Source organism: Oncorhynchus gorbuscha, linkage group LG02 (assembly GCF_021184085.1).
Source record: "Oncorhynchus gorbuscha isolate QuinsamMale2020 ecotype Even-year linkage group LG02, OgorEven_v1.0, whole genome shotgun sequence".
NCBI lineage: Eukaryota > Metazoa > Chordata > Actinopteri > Salmoniformes > Salmonidae > Oncorhynchus > Oncorhynchus gorbuscha.
Window position 1 is genome coordinate 79,971,331 of NC_060174.1, and position 24,708 is coordinate 79,996,038.

Sequence of the window (24,708 nt, forward strand, 5' to 3'; positions counted from 1 at the left end):
TGTCAGCAAAATTGTTATTCAGCCCTCGCTGCAACACTGTAGTGGCAAGAGGAGGAAATTAAGATTTGAATCAGACAAGTGTTCGGCAAATCCATGCATACACTAAGTCGCAATTTCCTAAATATGTTTTTACCATCACACCATTCCTTCAATTTCGGGACATGTAACAGTAACTGTTCAGTCTTGCTGAGTCTGCTATTCTGAATCATGTATCATCTTCGAGCCTCGAGCGACTGAAGATCACAGATTGGTCATCGCGTTTGTGATCTGCATAAAACATTGGGAAATGCTGACCTTTTTGCCGCCTACCACGCCAAGTTCGCGCCGCCCAACGGACCCCCGCCCACTCTCTTTCTCACCGCTTTCACAAGCCTCGATAATGAATGGGAAGCAGTGTTTCGCCGCGCGGCACCGCGTGCTAGAGTACACGAGCCGCGCAGCGCGAGTCACTGAAGAACTCTTAGAAAAACCTTGGTTGGCCCACAAATATTCTCTGACGTTATATAACGACGTCTGCTCGCCTCACTTCCTGGTTGACTGTGTGAATTTTTCCAAACATGACCGCGTGTGCTGTGTACAGGTAGAATAGATAAAAGGTATACCTTTTTTTGTACCTCATGGCTTCTGTCAGTGACCTGCAAGCTCGACGAGTTGAAAATAATAATACACGCACTCTGTTGAACTCAGAAGGCGTTTATGAAGCAGCAGAAGATAATTCATCCCAGATCATTCTGGAGAACCCCGATCCTGATATCGTTAAAACAATCTCACATTATTTCGATGCTGCTCTCAGTGGGCAGAAATATGTGTTATCCCATCCCGTCACAGACCATGGCGCTGAGTCTTCAGCAGACAGGTAAGCATACATGGAAAGATGAACCCAGATACATTGGTTAAAAGTTAGTGCTGTGCCCTGAGCAATGCTTCTCCATAAATGTGTGAAGCATTCAGAATAGATTCCTATAGCTAGCTTATTACAACAATGTCAAGAAAAATGTATTTGAATTAACATTACAATTAACACAACCAAAAGTGTGAACATTGCAATGCTTGTCTTTCCCTTTTGTCACACATATATCAGTAGGGATTCAGGGGACAGCCTGTTCATAACTCAAGTGCCAGTGTCTGAGGTGGTGAGGTCAGTGAGAAGATGTCACTCAAAGGAGAGGTCAGAGTTCACATGTACCATAGAATCAGAGGAGAGTGGGGACGAAGATGGACCTGCCACTCCCCAAAGGAAGCAGCAGGTCTCACAGGCAATGAAACATCACAAGAGGAAAGCAGAGAAGCATGGCCTGAAAAAGTACTCCTTTCCCTTTCTGGGGAGCGTTTACAGAAGTAAACCCCTATCTAGTCGAGAGTGGGCTTACAGAAACACACACCTACCACTATTAAATAGTGTGACCTTCTCAGTAAGTACGCAGCACTTCTTGTGCCAAATTGGTATTGTAACAAAAAGATCCTTCATAAAATAAAACAAAGTGCAGCTTCTGATACTTATCATTTGGTTCATATATAGGCCTAATGTATTTGTGGGTAACTAATGTGTCATATGCTTCTAAATGTCTTCTCAGTCTCACTGACATTAAATCCCTTTTGTTTCCAATAGAGTAAGGCAATTGGAGGCTTTTTTAGATGTGTCAAAACACTGAAGAAGTTCTCTAAAGGAAAAGCGACTTTAGCTTCAGCTTTACCAAACAGATATCTGGATAAGGAAGGTGAACTGTCTCCACTGTCAGAGTAAGGTTTCTACAGCTCTACATTTTGAAATAAGAAAAGGTTGTAATTGCTGGAGATGGTCAGTGCTCTTAAGGTAGATTTGAGCTATGAAACGGGGCAGAACATTGTATATTTCTGAGGTGTATAATGCTGTATTTTTTTCTATGGACCTACAGACAGGAGGTGGAATCTGAAGGTAGTGATGATGACATCAGAGTGGTGGTGAGTATGATCAAATAATCTTACATTTTATCTAGGGTCTTTTTCTCATTGCATCATGAGTCAAATGATTTGCTATTTCATTTGATCAACATTTCTTTGTTACAGGAAAATACACTTTTAATGCCATTCCTGAAAAATAAAAATAGTCAAACTTGGTGTTATCCATCATCTGAAGCTGAAAAGCAATGCAGAAAGTTTTCATCTGTAAGCAAAGACTCCACCGCCAAGACAAAGAAACGGAGCACAAAGAAAACACAACACCTCCCTCATGTTAAACAAACTCTTTCCTTGGTTTCCAAAATGATTGAAGACACACCATCAAAGCAGAGTTTTGCTGGGTCACGGCGAATCGTACCTGAGAAATGTAACATGGCAGAAGAAGAGACTAACCCAGAGTCAGTCAGTTGCGTTAGGAGATGTTCATCTGGTAGGAGTTTAGTACGCAATGAAACAGAAGAACCTAGTATACATTTAGCTGACAATACAGACGGACAGGAAGAGAACGACAACATGGACATTTCATTGACAGAATGGAAGACAATGCTGAATATCAGATTTGTCAGTGAGGACGTAGAGGGGAGTAGAATAGACCAGCCAGTGGACATAACGAGTTCACCTATTAATGAAGTGCAGGAAAGTGAAGGAAGCTGTTTGGAGAGGACCCAAGTCGGCAGAGCCATGACCCCCAGTGTGACTGGGCAGCGCCCTGATCGTGACCATCAGAACCAGACAAGAGAAACAGAGGCTGATCCTGGAATTAAAGGTCACAACCCCCCTTCAACAGATCCAGTGCTCACGAATGACTGTACAAATGTTGATGCTGGGGGAGACTATGAACAGAAGGGAAAGAAGAGGAAGAAAAAGAACAGGAAAAGAGAGGGAGGAGATGATGAAAGTATAGAGGACCGAGTTGGGCAGCCTCCATGCCAAGAAGCTCCAGATTATCAGGAACTAGTCACCTGTGTGAGTACAAGCACCATACAGGGAGGAGAGGCTACTGAGATAACCCAGCATTCTGTGTCCGTGTCTGGTGAAATGATTATGCCACAGAAAAAGAAGAGAAAAAAGGAGAAGAGGGATTCACCATGCCATGTTGATACAGATATATGCCTAAGACAGGAAGAGAACCCCAAGCTATCATCCCATGCTGGAGGTGGTGCTATAGTTCAGACCGAAGACATAGAACTGAAGAAAATGAAGAAAAAGTATAAGAATTCCACAGCACATGCCATCCTGGAGGAAGGACCAGAAAAAGGACATTTTCTGAATTTGAGTTTGGAAACACAGTTAGATGAGGTAATAGGACCCCAAAAGGGAACAAACATTTCAACCCTCCCTGAAGATACTGTCATAAACCTACATGTAAATGCTACTGATATAAGACCGAAAACAATTGAGTGCTCTATCGTCCAACTTACTAAATTGGTAGCCCAGAGAAAGAAGCATAAAACCATGGCACCAATAGACAATTCTTTGGCACAGAGTGACGGCACAATTTATTTTAGGAAAAGGAAAAAGGCAAAGAAAGATGGGGATTCCTGCAGCAATGAAATGGTGGGAAATTATACTGAAATTCCTCTGACTAGAAGTACTTCATCTCAATCTGGTGAAATCAATACACCGGAGAAGAAAAACCGCAAACGAGATAAGAAACAGAATTCTGACATTCATGAAGATTCTTTGGCCAGACCCAAAGAGAATGTTGTGACCCATGAGAGGTCTGAAGAGAAGGTTACGGAGAAGAAGCGGAAGAAGAGGAGGAAATCTTCAACTGAAGATGGCGCCGTTGTTCAACAACAACACGATAATATTCAAAAATTCCATATCACCCTCAAGAGTTCTGTGTCTGAATCCATTGACACTGTGCCACCAAGAAAAAAGGGGAAGAAAGATGGGGATGTAGTAACTCCTTTGAGCACAGAGGAGAGACGTCAAAAGGACAGCATACCACCTGAAACAGATGAGATCACTAGCCCAAGAAAGAAGAAGAAAAAGCGAGATGGGTCTAAAGACACTTGTTCTGTCATACACCAGGATACAGCAGCTCCACTGGAAAAAGAGAGTATTGGCATATCTTTGGAGGGGTGTGAGAGTTCTGCTTTGACTCCAGATGACACAGTTTCTCAGAGAAAAAATAAGAAAAATAAGAATTCCCTCACCAAACATGATCCTGGGGGAAGACTGAAAAATTATGCAACTAAAATATCTCGGAGGATGAATGCAACTGTAAAAAATTCTAGACCAGAAGAGAAAAAAGCGATAGATACAGCTGAAGTGAGACTTGAAGCCGAAAGTGCCTTTATATCCTCAGAGAGAAAGAGGAAAAAGACAAAGAGGAGGAAATCCACTGATTACGAAGTACCAGCGGTAGGACATCAAGATAATGATAACACTGCAATACTAATTGAAACAACTCAGAGTTCTATGACCCAATACACAGAAACAGAGTCACAGAAGAAGAAGAAGAAGAAGAAGAAGAAAATAAATGATAACACTGCAATGCTAATTGAAACGACCCAGAGTTCTATGACCCAATCCACAGAAACAGAGCCACAGAAGAAGAAGAAGAAGAAGAAAATAAATGATAACACTGCAATGCTAATTGAAACGACCCAGAGTTCTATGACCCAATCCACAGAAACGGAGCCACAGAAGAAGAAGAAGAAGAAGAAGAAGAAGAAGAAAATAAATGATAACACTGCAATGCTAATTGAAACGACCCAGAGTTCTATGACCCAATACACAGAAACAGAGTCACAGAAGAAGAAGAAGAAGAAAATAATAAATAGAAAAACGAACAAGGAATCAGTTGCCACGACGCACACAGATGGAAGACAGACCGGGGAGATGTCAGAGGCGACGTCAGGCTGTCTGCCTTTACCACAGATTAATCCTGATCCAGTATCAATCTCCCATGAACTGGTTTCATCAGCAGAGAAGAAAAAGAAGCATGGAAAAGACAAGAGGATGATGTATGTATGATGCATATCAGGATTACCTCGCAACCGAACACATTGACACAGTGGTGATGTCATGAAGCATGCCATCTGAATAAAACAACCCATAGCTTGGAGAGGATTTTTGATGGGTGACCTTTGGTTATAAGTGAACAGATTTTTAAATGAGTAGATTCATTGTAGGCCAGGTCGCAATTGTAAATGAGAACTTGTTCTCAACTTGCCTACCTGGTTAAATAAAGGTAAAATAAAAAAAAGTTGTACACCACCTCTATGATGGTTGTTCTTCCACTCTTTAGAGACACTTGTATGCGCATTCAGATCAATGAACATATTCAGATGATAAATGTGCATGCATAGGCTAGTCAGATAAACAGTGAACGTTTTCAGTGTAAGGTTACCACTAATGGTGTTTTGTAAAGAATATTTTTTTTATCCTACCCTGTCACCTAGTGGACAACTTAAGACAACACACTGGTTTTACTCAAACTGGTTTTATTGCAGTGTTAGTGACATGTTTATAACTTGGATTCTACTGTCATGATGTTTCATTAGTCCTCCATATAATGAATGCCAGTAATGCATGAGAAAGTGGTTGTGTACATTTGATGAGATTTGTTTCTTGTTCAGTTTTGAAATAGATTAAATTTCTAATGTAATTCCCTTCAGTTAAGGTACATTGATGCAATATCCTTTGTGTGCAGTGCATCATATGAAAGTCTAAACATTGTCTCCACAACCATTATAGCTATAGTACATTTTTTTATATTGGCTCCATTACAAGTGTAGTTGTAAGTATGACTGTCTATTGAAGGATGCACAATAAATGTACAGTTTATCAATGTTTTATTGTAAGACTAATGTGTTAGTGATTAGCAGCACTGTATTCATAGAATTAGATCAGTTCAGGCAAATATTGTCTAGAAAGATATATAGGCCTATAAAACATAACGTTCATATATAATTATGTAATATTAATTGATAATCTGGTTGCAACAGAATAATAATGTGGTTGCAACTTTAAGATTAACTGTGAAAATCATATTTATAATATTGTAAAACCATATCACAACCAATCCATAATGGGGATAGCCTAGTATGTGTAGGCTGTTGTGGGAGGATCTTAACCCAACCTTCTCAAGTAATGTACAACACAACGGAGTTATGTTCGGTGGTGAGTGGTCACAGTAGTCCAGCGGCGATATTATGTAAGTGTACTACCCGAACAGCATTCATATCACAATTGGTTAAGAAACATCAAACGTGGTTTTTATTGCCTGGCAACTTTCAGCGGCTGCTCTCCGAGTCCTCAAGCTCGTGCTTTCATCTGAGGGCTTGTATCAACTGTTCAATATTCCAGGCTTCACTACCGCTATGACTTCAAGTACCAATGTCTCTTGTTTTCACGAGGCTCGAAGAGTTGCTATTTTTGGAGGCACGCACGGAAATGAAATGTCAGGCGTAACGCTTGTAAATCTGTGGATACAGAATGGAAAAGAAATCCATAGAAAGGGAGTTGAGACGAAACCCTTCATAACGAACCCAAGAGCCGTGGAGAAATGCACTAGATATGTGGACACAGATCTTAACAGAGCGTTCACGACCGAGAATCTCAGGTAAACAGCGGGGACCTTTGACGTTGAGTCGTGTTTATCTGTCTGTCCAGTGTTATTTAGTTCACACTACCCAAATACACTTAAAGTCTATATTGTCTAGATACAACTCGAATTGCCATATTATAGATGTTCTTATTTTATATATATATATATATATATTGTGGACCCATGGTGCTAAGGATGTATGTTTATTATGGCTTATTATATGCAATTGCCGAACAGCTTATTATGGAAATCCTGAAGTTTGTGATTTTCTGAAGAAAAAAAAATGAAAAAAAGTTGAACTGCCCCAATTACAGCAAAGTTACTGTATTCATGCTCACACAGACTCACAGCTGATTTTCAGCCAGCCTCTGGGCAAAACCTGAGCAGAATGTGACTGAGTTACAAATGAGCTTGGAGTTGGTCCAAGTGCATGACAGCAGAAGGATTGGACTGACAGAAGTTCATGTTTTATAATACAGTAGCCTATTCATTAAATGACATGTGTAGTGATTTATTTAACTTCTAACTTGGCATTATGCCCCAATGGCCAAATAGGCCTAGTTTGAAAACTTCAGTGTGTATGCATGGGAAGCAAGTACCTTCCATCTCCTTGCTATCATGATATAGGTAGGCTTGAATCCACATTTTGAACCTTCAACATATAGTCTAAATGTAGAAATAATGCTTCTCTTCAGTGTCTGTAGATATAGTCAAATAGATTATAAACTCATTTTTAACTTGAGTATTGCATCTACTCAGCAGACTCCTCTAGAGTCACACTACCATGTTGTTGACACATCATTTAGGCAGGCTAAGCTGATTACCTCCTTGAAGACATATTCTAATTATAGCATTTCTATTTATATCAGGCCGATGGACTGCACTCTTGATTCCAAGATATATTCCTGTAATGTTTTTCTGGTTTCATACTGGCATTTTGGTGTTTGGTGTAAGCTGGTTGGTAGGCCTATAGTTGTCTCTTAACCAATCAACCACACATTTTTCATAATCTATCTGGCATAGTTTTTCTTTTATAGCCTGCTGAGGGTGGAGAATAACTGCATTTGACAGACCTACCTGTCTCTATTGTGCTACATGATAGTCCTAACTATCCGGACATTGCTAGATATGCAGTCAAAAGGGAGTTGGGCGGGGGGAGAGAAAGAGACAAAAAATGGGTAGCACAGGTGCCATTATGCTATTGGGGCAGCTTGGAGAACATGCTGGTTCAGCATTAGAGCATTTGTTGTTTTAGAATTGTTTTAAAAAAGGCATAGGAGAGGAAGGAAACATTTCAGCTATCCAATGGTATTGTGAATCAATTTTGTGAGCATAGGTTGCAGCATGATAAGAATCATTGAAGATTAGCTTTGTCATTAGTTCATAAGATGTTCAGAAATGTTGTAATAATTGCTCAGAAATGCTTGCCAGTTGAGACTTCCTCTGCTCTATGTTCGCTACATACTTCAGTCTGAGACTGTCATCATTGAAGGAGTTTGTGGTGACAACAAAATGAGTTGTGTTGTACAAAACGTCATCAGCGATTGGATCAAATCAAAATCAAATCAAATCAAATTTTATTTGTCACATACACATGGTTAGCAGATGTTAATGCGAGTGTAGCGAAATGCTTGTGCTTCTAGTTCCGACAATGCAGTGATAACCAACAAGTAATCTAACTAACAATTCCAAAACTACTGTCTTATACACAGTGTAAGGGGATAAGGAACATGTACATAAGGATATATGAATGAGTGATGGTACAGAGCAGCATACAGTAGATGGTATCGAGTACAGTATATACATATGAGATGAGTGTGTAGACAAAGTAAACAAAGTGGCATAGTTAAAGTGGCTAGTGATACATGTGTTACATAAGGATGCAGTCGATGTTGTAGAGTACAGTATATACATATGCATATGAGATGAATAATGTAGGGTAAGTAACATTATATAAGGTAGCATTGTTTAAAGTGGCTAGTGATATATTTACATCATTTCCATCAATTCCCATTATTAAAATGGCTGGAGTTGGGTCAGTGTCAATGACAGTGTGTTGGCAGCAGCCACTCAATGTTAGTGGTGGCTATTTAACAGTCTGATGGCCTTGAGATAGAAGCTGTTTTTCAGTCTCTCGGTCCCAGCTTTGATGCACCTGTACTGACCTCGCCTTCTGGATGATAGCGGGGTGAACAGGTAGTGGTTCGGGTGGTTGATGTCCTTGATGATCTTTATGGCCTTCCTGTAACAACGGGTGGTGTAGGTGTCCTGGAGGGCAGGTAGTTTGCCCCCGGTGATGCGTTGTGCAGTCCTCACTACCCTCTGGAGAGCCTTACGGTTGAGGGCGGAGCAGTTGCCGTACCAGGCGGTGATACAGCCCGCCAGGATGCTCTCGATTGTGCATCTGTAGAAGTTTGTGAGTGCTTTTGGTGACAAGCCGAATTTCTTCAGCCTCCTGAGGTTGAATAGGCGCTGCTGCGCCTTCTTCACGACGCTGTCAGTGTGAGTGGACCAATTCAGTTTGTCTGTGATGTGTATGCCGAGGAACTTAAAACTAGCTACCCTCTCCACTACTGTTCCATCGATGTGGATAGGGGGTGTTCCCTCTGCTGTTTCCTGAAGTCCACAATCATCTCCTTAGTTTTGTTGACGTTGAGTGTGAGGTTATTTTCCTGACACCACACTCCAAGGGCCCTCACCTCCTCCCTGTAGGCCGTCTCGTCGTTGTTGGTAATCAAGCCTACCACTGTTGTGTCGTCCGCAAACTTGATGATTGAGTTGGAGGCGTGCGTGGCCACGCAGTCGTGGGTGAACAGGGAGTACAGGAGAGGGCTCAGAACGCACCCTTGTGGGGCCCCCGTGTTGAGGATCACCGGGAGGAGATGTTGTTGCCTACCCTCACCACCTGGGGCGGCCCGTCAGGAAGTCCAGTACCCAGTTGCACAGGGCGGGGTCGAGACCCAGGGTCTCGAGCTTGATGACGAGCTTGGAGGGTACTATGGTGTTGAATGCCGAGCTGTAGTCGATGAACAGCATTCTCACATAGGTATTCCTCTTGTCCAGGTGGGTTATGGCAGTGTGCAGTGTGGTTGAGATTGCATCGTCTGTGGACCTATTTGGGCGGTAAGCAAATTGGAGTGGGTCTAGGGTGTCAGGTAGGGTGGAGGTGATATGGTCCTTGACTAGTCTCTCAAAGCACTTCATGATGACGGAAGTGAGTGCTACGGGCGGTAGTCGTTTAGCTCAGTTACCTTAGCTTTCTTGGGAACAGGAACAATGGTGGCCCTCTTGAAGCATGTGGGAACAGCAGACTGGTATAGGGATTGATTGAATATGTCCGTAAACACACCGGCCAGCTGGTCTGCGCATGCTCGGAGGGCGCGGCTGGGGATGCCGTCTGGGCCTGCAGCCTTGCGAGGGTTAACACGTTTAAATGTCTTACTCACCTCGGCTGCAGTGAAGGAGAGACTGCATGTTTCCGTTGCAGGCTGTGTCAGTGGCACTGTATTGTCCTCAAAGCGGGCAAAAAAGTTATTTAGTCTGCCTGGGAGCAAGACATCCTGGTCCGTGACTGGGCTGGATTTCATCTTGTAGTCCGTGATTGACTGTAGACCCTGCCACATGCCTCTTGTGTCTGAGCCATTGAATTGAGATTCCACTTTGTCTCTGTACTGACGCTTAGATTGTTTGATAGCCTTACGTAGTCATGTTGCCAGACACCTTGCCCTGATTAAAAGCAGTGGTTCGCGCTTTCAGTTTCACGCGAATGCTGCCATCAATCCACGGTTTCTGGTTAGGGAATGTTTTTATCGTTGCTATGGGAACGACATCTTCGACGCACGTTCTAATGAACTCGCACACCGAATCAGCGTATTCGTCAATATTCCCATCTGACGCAATACGAAACATGTCCCAGTCCACGTGATGGAAGCAGTCTTGGAGTGTGGAGTCAGCTTGGTCTGACCAGCGTTGGACAGACCTCAGCGTGGGAGCCTCTTGTTTTAATTTCTGTCTGTAGGCAGGGATCAGCAAAATGGAGTCGTGGTCAGCTTTTCCGAAAGGGGGCGGGGCAGGGCCTTATATGCGTCATGGAAGTTAGAGTAACAATGATCCAAGGTTTTACCACCCCTGGTTGCGCAATCGATATGCTGATAAAATTTAGGAGTCTTGTTTTCAGATTGGCTTTGTTAAAATCCCCAGCTACAATGAATGCAGCCTCCGGATAAATGTTTTCCAGTTTGCAAAGAGTTAAATAAAGTTCGTTCAGAGCCATCGACGTGTCTGCTTGGGGGGGATATATACGGCTGTGATTATAATCGAAGAGAATTCTCTTGGAAGATAATGCGGTCTACATTTGATTGTGAGGAATTCTAAATCAGGTGAACAGAAGGATTTGAGTTCCTGTATGTTTCCTTCATCACACCATGTCCCGTTAGTCATGAGGCATACGCCCCTCCACTCTTCTTACCAGAGAGATGTTTGTTTCTGTCGGCGCGATGCGTGGAGAAACCCGTTGGCTGCACCGCCCTGGATAGCGTTTTCCCAGTAAGCCATGTCTCCGTAAAGCAGAGAACGTTGCAGTCTCTGATGTCCCTCTGGAATGCCACCCTTGCTCGGATTTCATCAACCTTGTTGTCGAGAGACTGGACATTGGCAAGAAGAATACTGGGAAGTGGTGCGCGATGTGCCCTTTTCCGGAGTCTGACCAGAACACCGCCGCGTTTCCCTCTTTTTCGGAGTCGTTTCCTTGGGTCGCTGCATGCGATCCATTCCGTTGTCCTGTTTGTAAGGCAGAACACAGGATCCGCGTCGCGGAAAACATATTCTTGGTCGTACTGATGGTGAGTTGACGCTGATCTTATATTCAGTAGTTCTTCTCGACTGTATGTAATGAAACCTAAGATGACCTGGGGTACTAATGTAAGAAATAACACGTAAAAAAACAAAAAACTGCATAGTTTCCTAGGAACGCGAAGCGAGGCGGCCATCTCAGTCGTATCAATGCCAATGATACATTTTCCAAATACCACTTTACCCACATGTGTTCTGGCTCTGACCCAACACATCTGTTTCTGGGACCAATCAGAACAGTTAGAATGTGTTTGCGTTCTAGACATCGTTGGGGGGGTAATCAGATCCAGACTCACTGCAGAGAAGAAACTAACATCCATGGTTGTGGTGTATTGTTTCGCTGGAGTAAGGAGTTTGGGTAGCCAGGCAACAGAACTGCAAGGCTGTGAGAATATGGTCCAAATAAATGTGCTGCTTTTGAGGGTCAGAAAAAGAACATGCTTTGTGATATTGTTGTTCTCCAAAATGTTAGCTTTTTCCGACTCCCCAACAACAGGATGTTCCGGTTTTCAGGGGAAATAGAAAGAGAGCCTGTGACACTACTGCTTTTGGACGTTAACAAGGCGACACTCCATCTTATCTCTTCCCCCACATTTACTGGATTGGTTCAACAGTGCAGAAGAGAACCCCCCCACACACATTTTTTTTGTCCTTCTCGTCAAGACCAGTATGTAGGGGATCTAGTTTCAGGCGTTTCTTGTACGCCTGCTACATTAGTTAACCAACATGTAGAAACATACCCTTTGAATGTGAGCATGAATATGCATGAGTCTGATCATACTTCTGTACTCTTAAAGGGATAGCGCAGTTAAAAACGTGATTTTTCTGTCAAATAAAAAATATATTTCCACATTATGAGGTCGAAATAACACTCTGAAATTGTGAAAATTATTATAATGCCCTTATGTATGTAACAAATGCTTTCCCATCCTACCTGTAGCAGAGTAGGCGTTTTCAATATTTGTGGGCTACAACTTACTGCTGTCTGGTGAAAGTTTTGTTGGTCTTCTTACATTAGGGTTAAAGTGTAAGTCTTATATCACCATTTGTTTATTGTAGCGGACTCCACTGTCAATCATTAACAGCCTCATTTATTGTAAGCCATGTGCTGTGTTTTGAATCACATATTTACTAGGGATAATCGGTAGCTTATAAATGGCTGTTTAGTATAAAGGCCTAGTATGTGGGGTATATAAGACCACTGTTTACTAGACAAGAGGTGAACAGTATTGTACACTAAACAAACATATAAACGCAAGATGTAAACTGTTGGTCCCATGTTTCATGAGCTGAAATAAAAAATCCCAGACATTTTCCATATGAACAAAAAGCTTATTTATCTCAAATGTTGTGCCATTATTTGTTAAAGTCCCTGTTAGTGAGCTTTTCTCCTTTGCCAAGATAATCCATCCACCTGACAGGTGTGGCATATCAAGAAGCTGATAAAATTATCATTACACAGGTGCACCTTGTGCTGGGACAATAAAATGCCTCTTTAAAATGTGCAGTTTTGTCACACAACAAAATGCCACAGATTGATCAAGTTTTAAGGGAGCTTGCAATTGGCATGTTGACTGTAGGAATGACCACCAGAGCTGTTACCAGAAAATTGAATGTTCATGACTACCATAAGTTGCCTCCAACCGCAGACCACGTGTAACCACGCCAGCCCAGGACCTCCACATCCGGCTTCTTTACCTGTGGGATTGTCTGAGGGGGCCTTTTATTGTCCCCAGCACCTGTCAGGTGGATGAGGAGAATTTCTGTCTGTGGATGAGAAGCCCCTTTCTGGGGAAAAACTCATTATGATTGGCTGGCTCCCCAGTGATGCACTCCTACCCAGTCATATGAAATCCTAGGGGCCTAATGAATTTATTTCAATTGACTGATTTCCTTATATGAACTGTAACTCAGTAAAATCTTTGAAATTGTTGCATGTTGCATTTATATTTTTGTTCCGTATAGTTCATCAGTATAGTTATTACACATATGGATTTCACATTGTTAATACAATGTTGCTCCTATAGTAATTACACTGTTACTACACAGGTGTTAGAACTACTAAAAGTAAAGTGCTCCTGAACTACCTGGTTATTACCAGGCCTAGCGGTTAGCGCGTTAGGCCAGTAACCGAAAGGTTGCTGGTTCGAATATCCGAGTCGACAAGGTGACAATCTGTCGATGTGCCCTTGAACAAGGCGCTAAACCCTCATTTTCTCCAGGGGCACCATACTACTATGCCTGACCCTGTAAAACAACACATTTAACTGCACCTATCTGGTGTGTGTGACAATAAAACAAGTGGTTAACCTGTCAGTGGTGTATCCACAGCGCCCCTAGTGGAGATGACCTGCCCTACGAGGTCCAGAGGGCCCAGCAGATCAATGAGATATTTGGACCTAAAGGAAGCCCTGAGGCCTACGATGTCATCTTCGACCTCCACAACACTACCTCCAACATGGGTTGTACGCTCATACTGGAGAGCTCCAAGGATCACTTCAACCTCCAGATGATGCATTACATCAAGGTGAACTTAGAAAGTGTTTTCTCCCTCTCACTTTCTCAAATAAAACATGCTTTTTGGGCTCAGTTAGAATTTCAGGCAGTCAATTCAGGAAATAAACAAAAATTACAATTCAGTAACTGAAAAAATTGCATTTATTTTCTATAACTTCTCAATAAACTGAAAAGTAGAAGCTATTTATTTCAGAAGTTTTAACATGTCTGAAGTTTAAATTCAAACCACTTCCTGAATTGACAGCCGTCAATTCGAATTGAGCCCAACCCTGGTCCAGGAAACCACCGTTCTGTGTTTCCTCTTAGTGCACTTTGCATAACCTTTCTCACTCACTAACCCATTATGGGTTAGTTGTATGAATAATGAATAATTTCATTGATTGAATCACAAGGTTACCTATTATTACCTATGTCAGTTAACTACAGGGAACCTATAGGAAGTTAGCTATTGTATAAAGAGGAGGGTTAAAACCACTTATTAAACACTGGTTTGACTATGGTCTTTTAAGTGAAAATTGGTCATACTTAGCCTTTTATTGTTATATTTCTGACTAATGTGTTATTAGCGGCCATATTGTAATGGAAATAATGTTTTCTGTGTTGAGGTTGTGTGTTTGTTCACATGCTGAGACATCTTTAATTATGTCATGCAGAAAGCCATAGCTCCTGACAGTTGTCCAGTTCTGCTGACTGAACACCCGCTACTCAAGTATTCAACTTCACGCTCTGTGGCCAAACACCCCATCGGTGAGTGTAAATTCCAGCCTTACAGCCTATGAAGAATTTGAGATGTTGTAGTACGTTGGGGGCATTTATTCACTTTTTAAAAACTTTGTAATGTAATAGTAATTATTAAACAAGTCAAAAATAAGCCAAGTTTAAATAGATTAAAATTGAATTTGTCCCTAAAGAAGACAACATATTTAAAGGATATATTTAAAGGTTTTGAATGTGTTTATTTCAGGTCTAGAGGTTGGCCCACAACCTCAGGGGGTTTTGAGGAGCAACATCTTTGAGTCTATGAGGCTGGTACTGAAACATGCCCTGGACTTCATTGAGCTCTTCAACGAAGGTGTGTAACATTTGTGTAAAATTTATAAAAGATAAGCATTCCATAGATTTTGTACAGCACACATCAGCTGGCGGTAAATTAATATGGTTATAAGGTATTAAAAACAAAATACCTACGCGGTAGTTTGAATGTCCCACTGTCTGTCACGCCTTGGTCATTGTATCTTGTGTTTTTGTTATATGTTTGGGTAGGCCAGGGTGTGACATGGGTTTATATGTTGTATTTCGTATTGGGGTTGTATTAATTGGGAGTGTGTATTATTAGGGGTGTGTCTAGTTAGGCTTGGCTGCCTGAGGCGATTCCTAATTGGAGTCAGCTGATTGTCGTTGTCTCGGATTGGGAACCGTATTTAGGCAGCCTGAGTGCGCGTTGTATTTCGTGGGTGATTGTACCTGTCTTAGTGTTAGTCACCAGATAGGCTGTATTTGTTTCACTCGTTTGTTGTTTTCGTATTTTCAGTTATCTCATGTACCGCGTTATTCTTCATTAAAAGTCATGAGTAACCTACACGCTGCATTTCGGTCTGACTCTCTACAAACAACAGACGAAGTTCATTACAGAATCACCCACCACCATTCACAGACCGAGCAGCGTGTGAACTGGCAGGATCTGAAGGAGGACGTTATGGACAACAGAAGCAAGGAGTATACTACGTGGGAGGAAATCGACAGGTGGGCGGCCGACCCAGAGCGAGTGCAGGAGCCCGCCTGGGATTCCCTACAGCAATGCGAAGAGGGCTATACACGGATGGAATAGAAAAGGAAAGCATGGCTATACAGAGCGAAAACCGTAGGTAACGGGGGAAAGCGCAGAGAGAGAGTGGCAGAGTCAGGAGTCAGACCTGAGCCTACTCTCCCTGTTAATTGTGAGGAGCAGCAATATAAAGGACCCTGGGCGCAGCCGGGAGAATATCGCCGTCCCAAGGAGGAAATAGAAGTAGCTAAAGCGGAGAGGCGCGAGTATGAGGAGGCAGCACTGCGACGCGGTTGGGGAGTGGCTAAAAGGAATTTATTGGGGGGTGGCTAAAAGGGAGAATAGTTATGCCAGGTAGGAAACCTGCGCATACTCCCTGTGCTCACCGTTGGGCTAGAGAGACCGGGCAGGCACCGTGTTATGCTATGGAGCGCACGGTGTTTCCAGTGCGGGTGCAGAGCCAGCTGCGACTCATACCAGCCCTTCCTATTGGCCGGGCTAGAGTGGGCATCGAGCCAGGTAAGCTTGGGCAGGCTCGGTGCTCAAGAGCTCCAGTTCGCCTGCACGGTCCGGTCTATCCAGAGCCACCTCTACACACCAGTCCTCCGGTAGCAGCTCCCCGCACCAGGCTTCCTGTGCGTGTCCTCGCGCCAGTACCACCAGTTCCAGCACCACGCACCAGGCCTCCAGTGCGCCTCGCCTGTTCAGCACAGCCAGTGCTTTTCTCCTCTCCTGCACTGTTGGAGTCTCCCGCCTGTTCAGCGCAGTCAGAGCCTTTCTCCTCTCCTGCGCTGCCGGAGTCTCCTGTCTGCCCAGCGCCGCCAGTGCTCCCAGTCGGCCCAGCGCGTCCAGTGCGCCTCGCCTGTTCAGCGCAGCCAGAGCTTTTCTCCTCTCCTGCACTGTTGGAGTCTCCCGCCTGTTCAGCGCAGCCAGAGCCTTTCTCCTCTCCTGCGCTGCCGGAGTCTCCTGTCTGCCCAGCGCCGCCGGTCGGCCCAGCGTCACCAGTCTGCCAGGATCCACCAGAAGTGCCAGTCTGCCAGGATCCGCCAGAAGTGCCAGTCTGCCAAGATCTTCTAGATCGGCCAGACAACCTTAATCATCCAGGTCCACCAGCCAGCCAGGATTTACCGGAGCCTACTACCTGCCTGAGCTTCCTCTCAGTACTGAGCTTCCTCTCAGTACTAGGCTCCCTCTCTGTACTGAGAGGGAGCCAGAACCGCCACCATGGACAGACGCCCACCCGGACCCTCCCTATGCTCTTGAGGTGCGTCCCGGAGTCCGCACCTTAGGGGGGGGTTCTGTCACGCCTTGGTCATTGTATCTTGTGTTTTTGTTATATGTTTGGGTAGGCCAGAGTGTGACATGGGTTTATATGTTGTATTTCGTATTGGGGTTGTATTAATTGGGAGTGTGTATTATTAGGGGTGTGTCTAGTTAGGCTTGGCTGCCTGAGGCGATTCCTAATTGGAGTCAGCTGATTCTCATTGTCTCGGATTGGGAACCGTATTTAGGCAGCCTGAGTGCGCGTTGTATTTCGTGGGTGATTGTACCTGTCTTAGTGTTAGTCACCAGATAGGCTGTATTTGTTTCACTCGTTTGTTGTTTTCGTATTTTCAGTTATCTCATGTACCGCATTATTCTTCATTAAAAGTCATGAGTAACCTACACGCTGCATTTCGGTCTGACTCTCTACAAACTAACGAAGTTCATTACACTGTCACGTTGTATAAAGGATTGGAGACCGGCGCAGGAATACACAATAGGGGGTTTAATACTCCACCCAAAAATACAACATGCCATGAAAGGCACGAGGACGAAGCCCAAAACACGTAAACAAAAACACAGGGATGTACCCCAAACAAAAGAGCGAGGTTGAATGTCTAATAAATACAAGGGACGAGACCTGTCGTAGCAATACAGTGAGGGAAAAAAGTATTTGATCCCCTGCTGATTTTGTACGTTTACCCACTGACAAAGAAATTAGCAGTCTATAATTTTAATGGTAGATTTATTTGAACAGTGAGAGACAGAATAACAACAAAAAAATCCAGAAAAACGCATGTCAAAAATGTTATAAATTGATTTGCATTTTAATAAGGGAAAATACTATTTGACCCCCTCTCAATCAGAAAGATTTCTGGCTCCCAGGTGTCTTTTATACAGATAACGAGCTGAGATTAGGAGCACACTCTTAAAGGGAGTTCTCCTAATCTCAGTTTGTTACCTGTATAAAAGACACCTGTCCATAGAAGCAATCAATCAATCAGATTCCAAACTCTCCACCATGGCCAAGACCAAAGAGCTCTCCAAGGATGTCAGGGACAAGATTGTAGACCTACACAAGGATGGAATGGGCTACAAGACCATCGCCAAGCAGCTTGGTGAGTAGTTGACAACAGTTGGTGCGATTATTCGCAAATGGAAGAAACACAAAAGAACTGTCAATCTCCCTCGGCCTGGGGCTCCATGCAAGATCTCACCTCGTGGAGTTGCATAGATCATGAGAATGGTGAGGAATCAGCGCAGAACTACACGGGAGGATCTTGTCAATGATCTCAAGGCAGCTGGGACCATAGTCACCAAGAAAATAATCGGTAACACACTACGCCGTGAAGGACTGAAATCCTGCAGCGCCCGCAAGTTCCCCCTGCTAAAGAAAGCACATATACATGCCCGTCTGAAGTTTGCCAATGAACATCTGAATGATTCAGAGGACAACTGGGTGATGTTGTGGTCAGATGAGACCAAAATGGAGCTCTTTGGCATCAACTCAACTCGCCGTGTTTGGAGGGGGAGGAATGCTGCCTATGACTCCAAGAACCTCATCCCCACCGTCAAACATGGAGGTGGAAACATTATGTTTTTGGGGGTGTTTTTCTGCTAAGGGGACAGGACAACTTCACCGCATCAAAGGGATGATGGACGGGGCCATGTACCGTCAAATCTTGGGTGAGAACATTAACCCACAAATCAATGGTAAACAAAGGGCACATATATACAATTACTAATCAGGGGAAATGGGAACCAGGTGTGCGTAATGAAACAGTTCAATAACGCCTAGAGGCCGGTGACGTAGACCTCCGGAACTCGTGCACGGAATGAGCAGCAGTACCAGGGGAATCCGTGACACCAAGAAAACAATTGTTGTAAGAGAAAGCTTTTTGCAGAACATATTGTGGTTTCTACTCTACCAACACTTCAATAATAAAACAGAAATACAAATCTAACATTAACAAAACTTTTATCTTCGAGAGATGTCTAATAGGCTAAGTCGTTTTGTATCTCTTTTAGTTTTGTATAAAAGCCTTCTCTGCTCCCCCTTCAGCCTATCTGGCATTATCAGCATCACTGTAATGACTCAGTTTTTGTGACATTGCTCATGGGTGAGCAAGTCGTGTTCTCCTTACATGAAAACCTTTTTAAAGTAATCCTTCCACTTCAACTATTTCATAAGATCCCCTTCCAGTTCCTTCAGACAGACAATGTTTGCCTATTTGAGGTATCATGTAACTTGTACAGATGTAGGATCTTAATTTGACTTGTTTTTCAAAGCAAAAAATAATTCTGTAGCAACAGGAAATGTGAATAATTTTTAGTTAGGGCAAATGTCCTGCAACAACAGTGATCAAATTAGGATCATACATCTGTATATAGCTGTAAAATATGTAAAAGTATGCTTGACAACTATTGGAAATATGAATGGGGGAAAAAGCTGCATGATACCTCAACTGCAACCACTGCAACAAGCTTTCCTCAAAATGTTCTGTAAACAAGCAGTAGTTCTCAAGAGTGAATTGAAGTTTGAAGTCTGCATATGTTCATTCCCCTCACTAGGCCCGCTAGGCTGCTGAATGGCATACTTGTTGGAAGTTGGTTAGTTTCCATGTGATTAGGAGCCAGCAGGGTTTTGTAATCTGGTGTCCAGGAGCCTGGCTCCAGTGTCCACAGTGGGGGCCTGATGAATGCTGTGTGCCTTGGTACTGAGTTGTGTTTTCTGCTCTGAGAAATTAAATTGTGTGTGAGGTCCTCCAAAACAACAGTTGGAACTACGGGATATTTTGTACATGATTGGCGATTAATCAATGAGGGAAGAAAAAGTCATGCACATAATCATAGTCAAACTTATTTACAAAATAACACAAATACATACTGTACATAGGCTACATTATTATTGATATTTCTCATAACTGTTGAGGATTATTTTATTTGTGTGCAAGGAAATTACTTCAGTGCTATTTGTTTTGTCCTTTACTTTATTTTGCATGCACAGTAACAAGTGAGGACCATGTGGTGTGTTGTTTATATTGTGTAGGCTTGGAGTTTCCCCCCTGTACAGTGGATGTGTTCAGAGTTTCAGAGAAGATGGACTATCCCAGAGACACCAATGGCAACATCATTGCCATGGTGCACCCCAATCTACAGGTACAAAACCGGGCGATTAAATGCTACGATACTTTTAAATGTCTATTGTTATTTGCTTATTGTAACTTTTTGTTCCTTTCAGTTACAGTTCTCAGTCTGTTTTTGGCCTAATGTCTTGGGTAGCAAATATTGAATTAGTAGTGAATTTCAATAGCCTGTGATGGTGTATCCAATGACAGTCAGAATCCCAGGCTGTTTTCTTTAACTGTGGGGATGCAGTAGTTTGTTACTTTTCTTCAAAAAAGCAGAACTCTAACTCTTGAGTTTAGAATTTCCTTGTTGTTGTTCATTCCTCCTTTAGGACTGTGACTGGGAGCCGTTGAACCCTGGTGACCCTATGTTCCAAACGTTTGACGGGACAACCCTCTGCTACGAAGGTGCTGGCACCGTCTATCCCACTTTTATTAACGAAGCTGCTTATTATGAGAAGCAGCAGGCGTTCGTAACTACCAGACGAGAGACCTTAGCAGCTGGTGCTATCAAAAAAAACATAGGACAAAGTTACAGGGTATAGTTTGTTGTAAGCCCCAGCAATATTCTATATTCTTTACAGTTCATCTTTATTATATTAGATCTATATACAAAATTCTTTATAGTTTTCCCAGTGACACCACTTAAAAAGAACATATCTTTCACATTGATAATTAGAGAGTAATGTTTTATACTCTCTGTACCTTTTTAGATGTCTTATTGATATGTTGTTCTAAGATCAACTAACTATGCAAAGTACAGTCACTGACTCGAGGCACTGCTAGGTTTTTAATGAAGATTCAAATTTTTTCTATCCTAAGAATTGTTGTGATGAATACATTTTCTGTTATTTTTAAAGAGATTTTATTAAGCAAACTTATAAAGTTTTGTGAAGTGAAAGTAAGCATATCTATGACAAATACAAAGTACCGCAATCCCAAGAAGAACCACAACACTTAAGCACTGTTCTTAATACTGTATTCCTTATAACCGCTCAGGGAGTTGGGCAATTTTATATTATATCAAAAGAATAGCCTACAACCTGAGAATCTTTATGTTGTATCTATTATACTTATAATCAAGTTGTTACAATCAATAAGCTAGTGAGCTTGGCCTTAAAATACAATAACAGAACCTCTTGATGCTACCTAACCTCTCTACAGATGTCGGATCTTAATTTGAGGACTCTTTTGTTGCTGAGAATGTTCCTGCAGAGCAGAAAATGCAAACTTGTAGTGTATTTGAGTTATTAAAAGGCTTCTAAAGTTTGTAATTTCCACTGAAAAATGTCAGACTTGGTTTGCCCTAATGAAAAATGTATCAACTCCTACAAAAACATCCATTAGTTATAATCCACATAATAATTCACATTTCTTGTTGCTGCAGGATTAAATTAAGATCCTACATATGTATACAATCAATGCCACCTAACCTTTCTACAATGGTCACTATTATGGTGCTGCTACTCTTGTCCTACTATTGCCTTAAAATAAGTGATTTCTATGATAATTGCATGACATTTGTGAGGGAAAGTTTCATTTGTAATCCCAGATGTGGAATAAATACAGATGCTATTTTGATACGACGTTGGATATGTAAAGGGGATTTATTTTCATGTGACGAGGTGTGATGTGTTTCAAAAGGTAATTTACATGTTTGGTGTCAGAAGGTAGAACATAGTTGATGGAGGAATTATTGTTATTTTGATGTACTGTAAGTGGGTTTTAATGTGTGATGTAAATTTAGAAAATAACATATGAGTGGACATATGAAATCTGTTCAAAATATACTGTATGTATATTGTGCAATAATTTCCATTCCAATAATGTCCTACGCATTTGTTGTTTGTTGAAATGTTATAGCAATAGTGATCTGATTTAAAGATTTCATTCCAATCCCTCCGAACAGTTCAATTGTGGTATATGCCATGCCTTTTTTGTAAAAGTGACATAATCAATAAATGTCATTTGCATTATACCATCAGTAAATTGATCATAGTGGCTTTTATCATACAATTTTGTAAAATTAAGAAGAAAGTATGTACATGCACTCTTATCTTCTGATAATTGGAATCAAAAACAGAGCTAGATATCTATGTACAGTATTTGTTTTCAGAATGTGCCATCTCTGCATTGTCATTATGCTATATGAACACAAGAGAGCAGCGCAGCTCTATGTTTTTATTTGTAATTTTATTTCACCTTTATGTAACCAGTTGGCCAGTTGAGAACAAGTTCTCATTTACAACTGCGACATGGCCAAGATAAAGCAAAGCAGTGCGACACAAACAACAACACAGAGTTACACATGAAATAAACAAACATACAGTCAATAACACAATAGAATAGTTGAAATACAGTGTGTGCAAATGAGGTAAGATAAGGGAGGTAAGGCAATAAATAGGCCATAGTGGAAAAATACTTACAATTTAGCAATTAAACACGAGTGATAGATGTGCAGAAGATGAATGTGCAAGTAGAGATACTGGGGTGCAAAGGAGCAAAAAATAAATAACATTATGGGAATGAGGTGCTATTTACAGATGAACTATGTACAGGTGCAGTGATCTGTGAGCTGCTCTCACAGCTGGTGTTTAAAGTTAGAGAGGGAGATATGAGTCTCCAGCTTCAGTGATTTTTGACATTTGTTCCAATCATTGGCAGCAGAGAACTGGAAGGAAAGGCGGCCAAAGGGCGCATTGGCTTTGGGGGTGACCAGTGAACTATACCTGCTGGAGCGCGTGCTACGGGTGAGTGCTGCTATGTTGACCAGTGAGCTGAGATAAGGGGGAGCTTTACCTAGCAAAGACTTATAGATGACCTGGAGCAAGTGGATTTGGCGATTAATATGAAGCGAGGGCCAGCCAACGAGAACATACAGGTCGCAGTGGTGGGTAGTATATGGGGCTTTGTTGACAAAATGGATGGCAATGTGATAGACTGCATCTAATATGCTGAGTATAGTGTCAGAGGCTATTTTGTAAATGACATCGCCGAAGTCAAGGATCGGTAGGATAGTCAGTTTTACGAGGGTATGTTTGGGGATGCTTTGTTGCGAAATAGGAAGCCGATTCTAGATTTAAGTTTGGACTGGAGATGCTTAATGTGAGTCTGGAAGGAGAGTTTACAATCTAACCAGACACCTATGTATTTGTAGTTGTCAGAACCGTCCTGAATAGTGATGCTGGATGGGCAGGCAGGTACAGTCGGCGATCGTTTGAAGAGCATGCATTTAGTTTTACTTGCATTTAAGAGCAGTGTGAGGCCACGGAAGGAGAGTTGTAATGGCATTGAAGCTCGTCTGGAGGTTAGTTAACAGTGTCCAAAGAAGGGCCAGATGTATACAGAATGGTGTTGTCTGTGTAGAGCTGGATCAGAGAATCACCAGCAGCAAGAGCGACATCACTATTGTATACCGAGAATTGAACTCTGTGGCACCCCCATAGAGACTGCCAGAGGTCCGGACAACAGGCCCTCCAATTTGACACACTGAACTCTGTCTGAGAAGTAGTTGGTGAACCAGGTGAGGCAGTCATTTGAGAAGCCAAGGCTGTTGAGTCTGCCGATAAGACTGTGGTGATTGACAGAGTCAAAAGCCTTGGCCAGGCCGAAGAATACAGCTGCAAAGTATTGTCTCTTATCGATGGCGGTTATGATATCATTTAGGACCTTGAGCGTGGCTGAGGTGCACCCATGACCAGCTCGGAAATCAGAAGGTACAGTGGGATTCGAAAATGGTTGGTGATCTGTTTGTTAACTTGGCTTTCGAAGACATTTGAAAAGCAGGGCAGGATAGATATAGGTCTGTAACAGTTTGGGTCTAGAGTGTCTCCCCCTCGGCAGCTTTCCAATCTTTGGGGATCACAGACAATACGAAAGAGAGGTTGAAAAGGCTAGTAATAGGGGTTGCAACAATTGCGGCAGATAATTTTAGAAAGAGAGTGTCCAGATTGTCTAGCCCGGCTGATTTATTAGGGTCCAGATTTTGCAGCTCTTTCAGAACATCGGCTTTCTGGATTTGGGTGAAGGAGAAATGGGGGAGGCTTGGGCTGTGGGGGTGCAGGGCTGTTTGCCTGGGGTAGGGGTAGCCAGGTGGACAGAATGGCCAGCCGTAGAAAAATGCTTGTTGAAATTCTCAATTATAGTGGATTTATCGGTGGTGACAGTGTTTCTTAGCCTCAGTACAGTGGGCAGCTGGGAAGAGGTGCTCTTATTCTCCATGGACTTTACAGTGTCCCAGAACTTTTTGAAGTTTGTGCTACATGATGCAAATTTCTGTTTGAAAAAGCTAGCCTTTGCTTTCCTAACTGTCTGTGTATATTGGTTCCTATCTTCCCTGAAAAGTTGCATATCGCGGAGGCTATTCGATGCTAGTGCAGTACGCCACAGGATGTTTTTGTGCTTGTCAAGGGCAGTCTGGTCTGGAGTGAACCAAGGACTATATCTTTTCCTGGTTCTACAGTTTTTGAATGGGTCATGCTTATTTAAGATGGTGAGGAAAGCACTTTTAAAGAATAACCAGGCATCCTGGACTGTTGGAATGAGGTCAATATCCTTCCAGGATACCCAGGCCAGGTCGATTAGCAAGGCCTGCTCGCTGAAGTGTTTTAGGGAGCGTTTGGCAGTGATGAGGGGTGGTCGTTTGACCTTGGACCCATTACGGACGCAGGCAATGAGGCAGTGAT

The 24,708-nt window shown here is 42.6% G+C and overlaps 2 protein-coding genes across 6 annotated transcripts; both read left to right on the forward strand.

The window, feature by feature from the left end:
• Nucleotides 1-544: 544 nt before the first annotated feature.
• Nucleotides 545-5,742, forward strand: LOC124010618. Of its 5 annotated transcripts, XM_046323305.1 has the most exons (6): nt 545-856; nt 1,082-1,412; nt 1,610-1,740; nt 1,896-1,941; nt 2,047-4,518; nt 4,720-5,742. In XM_046323305.1, the coding sequence occupies exons 1-6, from the start codon at nt 618-620 to the stop codon at nt 4,921-4,923; spliced, it is 3,423 nt and encodes a 1,140-aa protein (XP_046179261.1). In that variant the 5' UTR covers nt 545-617; the 3' UTR covers nt 4,924-5,742. The 5 variants fall into 4 exon arrangements, with proteins under 5 accessions (XP_046179261.1, XP_046179247.1, XP_046179267.1 ...); XM_046323311.1 differs by having other exon boundaries at nt 1,610-1,718; nt 2,047-5,742; XM_046323291.1 differs by having other exon boundaries at nt 2,047-5,742.
• A 181-nt stretch (nt 5,743-5,923) lies between these two features.
• On the forward strand, nt 5,924-22,007 carry aspa (aspartoacylase). Its single transcript, XM_046323325.1, has 6 exons — nt 5,924-6,514; nt 13,682-13,877; nt 14,521-14,614; nt 14,832-14,939; nt 19,945-20,054; nt 20,356-22,007. Exons 1-6 carry the CDS (start codon nt 6,273-6,275, stop codon nt 20,566-20,568), a joined length of 963 nt encoding a protein of 320 aa, XP_046179281.1. The 5' UTR covers nt 5,924-6,272; the 3' UTR covers nt 20,569-22,007.
• The last annotated feature ends 2,701 nt before the right edge of the window (nt 22,008-24,708 follow it).

Bases quoted from the DNA above. Each gene is read 5' to 3' on its own strand.
- LOC124010618 (XM_046323291.1), top strand. From the start codon at position 618: ATGGCTTCTGTCAGTGACCTGCAAGCTCGACGAGTTGAAAATAATAAT. The intron at 857-1,081 runs GTAAGCATACAT...CACATATATCAG, and splicing joins GCTGAGTCTTCAGCAGACAG to TAGGGATTCAGGGGACAGCC. The intron at 1,413-1,609 runs GTAAGTACGCAG...TGTTTCCAATAG, and splicing joins TAAATAGTGTGACCTTCTCA to AGTAAGGCAATTGGAGGCTT.
- aspa (XM_046323325.1), top strand. From the start codon at position 6,273: ATGACTTCAAGTACCAATGTCTCTTGTTTTCACGAGGCTCGAAGAGTT. The intron at 13,878-14,520 runs GTGAACTTAGAA...TATGTCATGCAG, and splicing joins AGATGATGCATTACATCAAG to AAAGCCATAGCTCCTGACAG. The intron at 14,940-19,944 runs GTGTGTAACATT...TATATTGTGTAG, and splicing joins CATTGAGCTCTTCAACGAAG to GCTTGGAGTTTCCCCCCTGT.